The following is an 8,330-nucleotide window of genomic DNA, read 5'->3' as shown; positions in this document are numbered from 1 at the left end:
GGGGCTTTTTGCACGTCTCAATGTCAACATCAAGCCTCAGATGTCTAATCATGGCATCAGCTAGATCTCAGACACGCACGTGCGCTTCGGGAACTTGGACTTCATCATCATGACAAGGGGAGAGTTGGTGCAAGCTTCCATCGCCATCCAACCTCTCCACTCCGCTAGCCTCGATGCGATTGCCGAGGCGCTTGAGGAGCTGGGGCTGCATGCACTGGAGGCCGGCGCCCCTAGGAGCGACCGGCTCATCGGGTTCGATTACGGGAGGCTAGAGCGCCAGCTCGGCGCCTTCCAAGGACCCCGACCATTCTGGGAGGACCTGGGTCGCCTCACCTTCTCGTTCACCAATGTCATGACACAGCTCGCCGAAGGAGAGCCGCTCTCCCTAGAATACCTCATCCGGATTGCCCCGACAGCGCTCCTGTTCGGCCTGCGCAATGCCGCAGAGACCGTTGGCCACCTTATGGTGAAACGCACGCCCTCATCCCTCACGAACGATGAGTTTGTGGGGATGACCGAATATATCATAGAATCTTTCCATGACCTCCACGTAGGAGAATCGGAGTTGCTCTCAACTCTGACTCTAGCAGGGGGAGCCATCACCCCTCTTGTGAATGCTTCATGGCAGGTACCGCCGAGGGATACGTCGAAAGCATCCATGAGGGAGAGGCTACCCCAACAAACGGCTTCGACGACGAGGTTGAGGGGGATGCAGGGGCCCCACCTCGCCTGTGGGTAGAGTAGCTGAAGGCCCGGCACCAAGAGCTCGAGGAAGCATGACTCTAGCTCGAGCAGGAACGCGTGGAGCTTGAGCGCCACGGAGACGGTTGGCGTGCGCGCGCCGTATCCCACGACATGAACCGGAGGATCATCGAGGACGACGAAGCCCTCCCGCACTTCACCCAGGCAAGCCAGAACATCGCTGCTGTGGTGGCCTTGCTCCGGGGGCTTCTGGGGCCCATGACACCTGAGGATAGTCGAGCCCATCACCAGATTCGCACATTACTCGAGCGTGCAGCGGCGCAACAAGCCGAGAGCTCGCTGTCCTGATGACGCGAGCTCGACGCCAGCCAGCGCGTGCCCTTAGAGCAACCCAACAGGGACGTGTCAGTCCACCAGGTGCATGAGCGTCTCGGCCTCCATCGTGACGCGTGTGACACCCTCGACGCCCATAGGTGTACTCTAAGCGATGTGAGGGAGGAGGCTAGCCGTGGCTACCACCCTCGTCGTGGCGTACGCTACGATAACGGCGAGGACCGAAGCCCGAGCCCCAACTTGCCGGGACCTCAGGCCTTTGGCCAACACATCCTCAACGCCGTCTTCCCACCGTGGTACCTACCGTCGACCAACATCCCGAAATACTTGGGGAAACGAACCCTAGACTGTGGCTCGAGGATTATCGGCTTGATTGTCAAGCTGGTGAACGAATAATGACGATTTCATTATCCGCAACCTTCCATTGTTCCTGGCCGATTCGGTGCGAACTTGGTTGGAACACCTTCTGCCCAACCGAATCCAAAGTTGGGAGGACCTAAAAGAGATCTTCGTGGGAAACTTCCAGGGCACATACGTGCATTCTGGGAACCCATGGGATCTAAAAAACTATCGATAAAAGTCTGGGGAAACTCTTCATGGGTACAACCAGCGCTTTCACTAGTAGTGCAACGAGCTGTCCAACATCACCGACGCCGACATCATAGGAGCTTTCCTATCAGGGACCACCTGTGAGTCCCTGGTTCACAAGCTAGGATGTAAGGCCCCGCGAACCAATAAGAAGCTCCTCGACATTGCCACCAGCCACGCATCGGGCAAAGAGGCGGTCGGGGCAATTTTCGATCGCCTCGAAGGCAAGGCAAAGAGGGATGAGGACGCATGAGAAGGCGCCTCCAACCGTCCCAACAAGAAGAAGAACAAGCAGCGGCGTGAGGGCTCGCTCATGGCCACTATCGACCATAAGGGGGGTCAAAAGCTCACCGACGGTACCCTAGACCACTTTGAGAAGCTACTCGAAGGGCCATGCCCGAACCATGCTTTCCCTATCAAGCACCTATATAAGGACTGCGTCCTCATGAAGCGGTTCTTGTTTGGAAGCTTGAACAAGGGGGAGCATAGGAAGGAGCCTAGGCCAGCCGTAGATGATGGCTGCCTCATGATCTTTAGAGGGTCGGCGGCCTACGACTCTAGGCGCCGCCAAAAGCTTACGCGCTGTGAGGTCTATATGGCCAAGCCAGTCGCCCCTTCTTTCCTCTGATGGTCGGAGTCCGCCATAACCTTGGATCGGACCGACCACCTGGAAAGCGTCCTATAGCCAGGAAGATATCCACTCGTCGTTGACCCAATCGTCGGCACGAAGTGGCTCACTAAGGTGCTGATGGATAGAGGCAGCGGCCTCAACATCATGTACACAGAAATGCTCAATTCCATGGGCATCGACCGAACACGCATCCGGCCGACCGGGGCGCCTTTCCCCGACATCGTGCCAAGAAAGTAGGCCGTGCCACTTGGGTAGATCAATCTGCCCATCACCTTTGGGGATCCCACCAATTACAGGACGGAGAGCCTTACCTTCGAAGTGGTCAGGTTCCACGGAACCTACCACGCCATCCTAGGATGTCCATGCTACGCGAAGTTCATGGCTGTCCCTAACTACACCCATCTGATGTTGAAGATGCCGGGTCCATGTGGGGTCATCACCATTGGCACCTACTTCCAGCGCGCCTACGAGTGCGAGGTCGAGTGCTGCGAACACGCCACGACAATTGTCGCCTCCAAGGAGCTTGCGGCCATCAGGGAAGAGGCCGTCAAAGAAGCACCCGGCCCAAGCGGTCGGCCGGGTCTTTCGAGCCTGTAGAAGGCGCCAAAGAGGTCCTCAGAGACCCCAATGGCTTCGAGGGTAAAGTGGTCCTCCGAATAGGAAAGCGTGCTCATCGACTTCCTCCGCGCCAACAGAGACATCTTTGCGTGGAGACCCTCGAACATTCCTGGCATTCTGAGAGAAGTCTCCGAGCATGCCTTGAAGATCAAGCAATGCTCCAAGCTGGTGAAGCAATGCCTACGTCACTTCGATGAGGAGAAACGTAGGGCGATCGACGAAGAGATTGCGAAGGTTTTGGCGACCGGGTTCATCAAGGAAGTATAGCACCCCGAGTGGTTAGCCAATCCCATTCTTGTATGAAAAAAGAGTGGGAAATGGAGAATGTGTGTTGACTACATGGGTCTAAACAAAGCATGTCCAAAGGATCTGTTTCCTTTGAAATGCATAGATCAAGTAGTCGACTCAACCTCAGGGTGCGAAACCCTTTGCTTTCTTGATGCGTACTCCGGGTACCATCAAATCACGATGAAAGAGTCCGACCAGCTCGTGACATCTTTCATCACCCCATTCAGATCATTCTGCTACATCACAATGATGTTTGGTCAGAAGAACATGGGGGCTATGTACCAACGCTGCATGCTCAAGTGTTTCGGGGATCTCATCGGGAAGACCATTGAGGCCTATGTAGATGACATCGTGGTCAATTCCAAACAGGCTGACTAGGTCGTGGCCGACCTAGAGCAGACCTTCACGAAACTCTAAGCAAACGACATTAAGCTCAACCCCGAGAAGTACGTTTTTGGGGTCCCAATGGGTATGTTGCTGGGTTTTATCATCTCCGAGAGTAGCATCGAAGCCAACCCAGAGAAGATCTCGGCCATCACGAGGATAGGCCCGATTCAGAATGTAAAGGGGGTACAATGAGTTATAAGGTGCCTTGCCACGCTCAGCTATTTTGTCTCACGCCTTAGCGAATGAGGTCTCCCCCTCTATCAGCTTCTGAAGAAGGCAGAAGGTTTCGAATGGACACCCGAGGCCTAGGAAGCACTTGACAAGGTCAAGCAACTCCTAATGAAGGCCCCGATCCTCATCCCTCCAACCGGCAGGGAACTGCTTTTGCTATACATTGCGGCCACCATGCAAGTGGTCAGCGCCGCCCTGGTGGTAGAGCGAGAAGAAGAGGGACACACCCTCAATGTGTTGCATTCTATGTACTTCATTTGCGAGGTCTTGTCTAATTCTAAGACTCGCTACCCCAAAATCTAGAAACTCCTATACGCCATCCTTATCGCCAATAGTATGTTGGGTCACTACTTTGAGTCACATCCAGTGATAGTCATGATGTCCATCCCTCTCAGCAAAGTCATCCAAAACCAGGATGCCATAGGAAGAATCGCGAAGTGGGCACTCGAGCTAATGGGTCAAGGCATTTCGTATGCCCCTCGGTAGGCCATCAAGTCCCAAGTGCTGGTTGATTTCGTTACAGAATGGACTGAGGTCCAAATGCCGCCAGTAGTCGTCAACCATGAGTACTGGACGATGTACTTCGATGGATCACTGACGAAGAAAGGCACTAGCACGGGGCAAGTCTTTGTTTTGCCCCTCGGGGTATGCATGAGGTACATTGTTCGCATCCATTTCCCCTCCTCCAATAATGTGGCTGAGTATGAGGCACTCATCAACGGCCTACGCATCACCGTCAACTTGGGTATCCGATGGCTCGACATCTGGGATGACTCCCAACTGGTCATCGACCAAGTCATGAAGGAATCAAGCTGCCACAATGCCAAGATGGCTGCATATTGCCGAGAAGTCTGCCAGTTGGAGGACAAGTTCGACGGCCTTGAGGTCAATCACATCCCGAGGTGTCTCAGTGAGGCAGCCGATGCGCTGGAAAAATGGCATTCGGCCGAGAGCTGGTGCTAACAGGCGTCTTCACCAGCGATCAGTACAAGCCCTCGGTCCGCTACAAGGAGCCAGAATAGACTGGTGACGTGCCGCCTGCCCTGGGCTTAGGGGCTAACTAGCAGGCGGCTCCATCTGTCCTTGAAGTCATGGAGCTTGACGAGGATCCAACGACAGAGGCTGACCCTATGGCCGACTAGAGGACGCCTTACCTCGACTACCTCCTCTGTGAGGCACTATCAACGGACAAACGGAGGCTAGGCGGCTCACAAGTCATGCCAAGTCCTTTGTTCTTATTGAGGGCGAGCTCCACACTGGGATCCTACAGCGCTGCATCCCCATCGAATAAGTGAAGCGGTTGCTGAGTGATATCCATGGTGGGGTCTACGGGCACCATGCCGCACCTAGGACCCTGGTCAGAAATGCATTCTGACAAGGCTTCTACTAGCCAACCATAGTAGCCGATGCTGAATAGATTGTGCGCACCTATGAAGGGTGTTAATACTATTCTCGGCAGACCCACCTGTCGGCCCAAGCACTCCAGATGATCCCCATCACATGGCCATTCGTGGTCTAGGGGCTCAATCTGGTTGGACCTCTCAAGAGGGCGCCCGGGGCTATACGCACTTGCTTGTCATCGTAGACAAGTGTACAATGTGGATAGAGGCTCGACCGATCTCTGTGATCAAGTTCGAGCAAGCCGTGCTGTTCTTCCTTGACATCATCCATCACTTGGGGGGTCCTAAACTCCATCATCACGGACAACAGCACGTAATTCACCGGGAAGAAGTTCCTCCTATTCTGCAATGAATACCACATCTGCATTAATTGGGCCGCCATGGTGCACCCCCACACGAACAGGTAGGTCGAGTGCGCGAACGGCATGGTCCTACAAGGCCTCAAACCTAGGATCTTAAACCGATTGAACAAGTTTGGCAGACGATGGGTCACGAAGCTTCCTACGGTGCTCTAGAGCTTGAGGACAACCCCCAGCCAGGACACAAGCTACACGCCATTCTCCATGGTCTACGGTTCTGAGGCTGTCCTCCAGACCGACCTCGACTATAGAGCACCAAGGGTCAGGGCGTACGACAAACACGGAGCCGAGGCATCCCTCGAGGATGCCATGGACCAGCTAGATGAAGTGCGTGATGTTGCCCTCCTTGGCTCGGCCAAGTACCAGCAAGCATTGTGCTAATGCCACAGCCGTTGAGTGTGGGGTCGGGCCATCAACATTGGGGACCTGGTGCTCCACCTCGTCCAGAGCAACAATAACCACCACAGGCTCTCTCTGCCATGGGAGGAATAATACGTCATCACGGAAGTGCTCTGACTAGGCACCTACAAGCTTAGGACCATCGACGGCAAAGTCTTCATCAATGCCTAGAACATCGAACAACTACGTTGCTTTTACCCTTAATTTATGCACGCTTTCTCTTTTCAGTTTTGCTATGGACTCCTCGATCTTTAGTGACACCCGACCCTAGCAATGACAGGGGGTCGGACCTCACTTTGGTGCTGATAAGAGCATATCTATCTAGTAGACATTCTCTATGCCCGACTCTTTCTCACATTAAGACCTAGGAGCGAGGGTCATAGAAACAAACGCTGAGTAAAACTGGTCGGACTACAAGAAACCTACGCCCCAGCGGCTATGGCGTTTTTGCTCACCAGCGTGATCAGAGTTTTTTCTGCACCCCAAGCTTCTAAAGCCTTAACTACGGAAAGAGCGGGGACGCTTCTAAGAGTATATCCACCTAGCAAAACATTCTCTGTGCCTGACCCTCTCTCATGTTAAGATCTAGAAGCAAGGGTTGCGGAAACGAACGCTAAGTAAAATTGGTCGGACTGCAAGAAACCTACGCCCTAGCGGCTACGGTATTTTTGCTCACCAGCGTGATCAGAGATTGTTCACCCTCACCCTAAGCTTTATAGCCTTAACGATGGAAAGGGTCAAAACACTTTAACCTTTTTATACAAAAAGGTGAGAAGGGCCAAAAAACTATTTGGCCATAACAAAATTTAAGAACTTGTCCACTTATTACGAGTTCGCCGCCTGGCTTATCTGCCTAACCAATTTCTTGGGGGATGATCTCATCCTCTATCTCTGTAAGTATGTCCTATGCTAGCGGGTCACCCAAGTTGATCGGATGGCTCAGGCCGCTGTCAAGAGACAAGTAAGGAGCAGTAGGATGCCCCATGCGGGTTATGCCAACTCTGTCACGAACTATGGACCCGGATTCTACTCGGACATATCCAATAAGAGCTCCCCGAACCCATCACTCGAGCCATCAAGGAGGGATTTGGAGGGGCCCACCGGTGGAATCTCCATCGAGGAGAGGCGAGTAGGTTGCCCAAGTCAATCGGACATCTTGGGCCGCTGCCGAGAGACGGGTAAGGAGCAGTAGGATGCCCCATGTGGGTTATGTTGACTCTGTCACCAACAACGGACCCGGATTGCACTCAAACATATCCGGGAAGAGCTCCCCAAACCCATCACTTGAGCCATCGAGGTAACTGTACCAACCCCCACTTTACTTTTCCAGCGCATGAGCATTCATTCATCCATTCTCATACATCCAAGCATCGCATATGCAATTATTGCATCACAATGCTTTGCGTCGCAACACGAAGCGATAGTCGTCTCATTCAACATGAGCGACAACCAACTAGGGTTCAAAAGCCAGCCCATGAAGGGCTCGAGGCCACCTTGCGTCAAACAGAGCTAGGGGAGAAAACACAGATGAGCCCCAGCAGCCTTTGCCCGACCCGCTCAGAAGCGGACATGGTCATCTCGACCTTCTCGTTCGATCCTAACCTCAAGCCATGCCCACAGAATCTCCATCAAGGGGAGGCTAGCAGGCCACCTGAGTCGGTCTCTAGAATGACTCAGGCATCTACCAGGAGGTGGGTTAAGGAATAGTGGAATGCCACATGAGGGCTATGCCGACCCCGTTATGAACAACGGACTTGGATTCCACTCGAACATACCCGTTAGCGAGCTCACTGAGCTCGACACTCGAGCCATCGAGGCAAGTGATGTTAGGTCAACCCCTCTGGTTGCGGAAACCGTGGACGGGGTGGCGATCACAAAGATGACCCGACCCTCGAGAAGACCCCCGCTATGCGCGGGGACTTGCAAGTAGACTGAATGCGCAGTTGCAGAATGATGGCTCAGATCCTAGGGAGGGGGAACATACAAAACTAAGAATAACGTTTCTAAAACAAGAAATGCTTTCACCTACTAGTTTTGCTATCGTCTCCTCGATCTTTAGTGAAACCCAACCCCAGCAATGGCAAGGGTCGGGTCTCACTCGGGGGCTGATAAGGGTATATATATACCCTTTCTGAAATAGTTACCGTGCTCGACCCTTTCTCATGCTAAAAACCCAAAGGCAAGGTTTGCGGAAATGAACACCGAGTAAAACTAGTCGGACTGCAAGAAACCTACGCCCCAGCGGCTATGGCACTCTTGCTTACTAGCGTGACCAGAGTTTCTCACCCACACCTCGAGCTCTATGGTCTCAACAATATGAAGGGTCAAAATGCATTAACCCCATTTTACACATAAAAACTGAGAAAGAACAGACCTGTTCAAACGAAACAAAAG

At 53.2% G+C, this 8,330-nt stretch overlaps 1 protein-coding gene across 1 annotated transcript; it reads left to right on the top strand.

Moving 5' to 3' along the window:
• Window positions 1-4,318: 4,318 nt before the first annotated feature.
• LOC136480343 (uncharacterized) lies at window positions 4,319-4,741 on the top strand. Its single transcript, XM_066477919.1, has one exon. The coding sequence runs from the start codon at window positions 4,319-4,321 to the stop codon at window positions 4,739-4,741; it is 423 nt and encodes a 140-aa protein (XP_066334016.1).
• The last annotated feature ends 3,589 nt before the right edge of the window (window positions 4,742-8,330 follow it).

This window comes from Miscanthus floridulus, chromosome 9 (genome assembly GCF_019320115.1).
Source record: "Miscanthus floridulus cultivar M001 chromosome 9, ASM1932011v1, whole genome shotgun sequence".
Lineage (NCBI taxonomy): Eukaryota > Viridiplantae > Streptophyta > Magnoliopsida > Poales > Poaceae > Miscanthus > Miscanthus floridulus.
The sequence above is the reverse complement of the archived record's forward strand: the minus strand, read 5'-3'. Positions and strand labels throughout refer to the sequence as shown.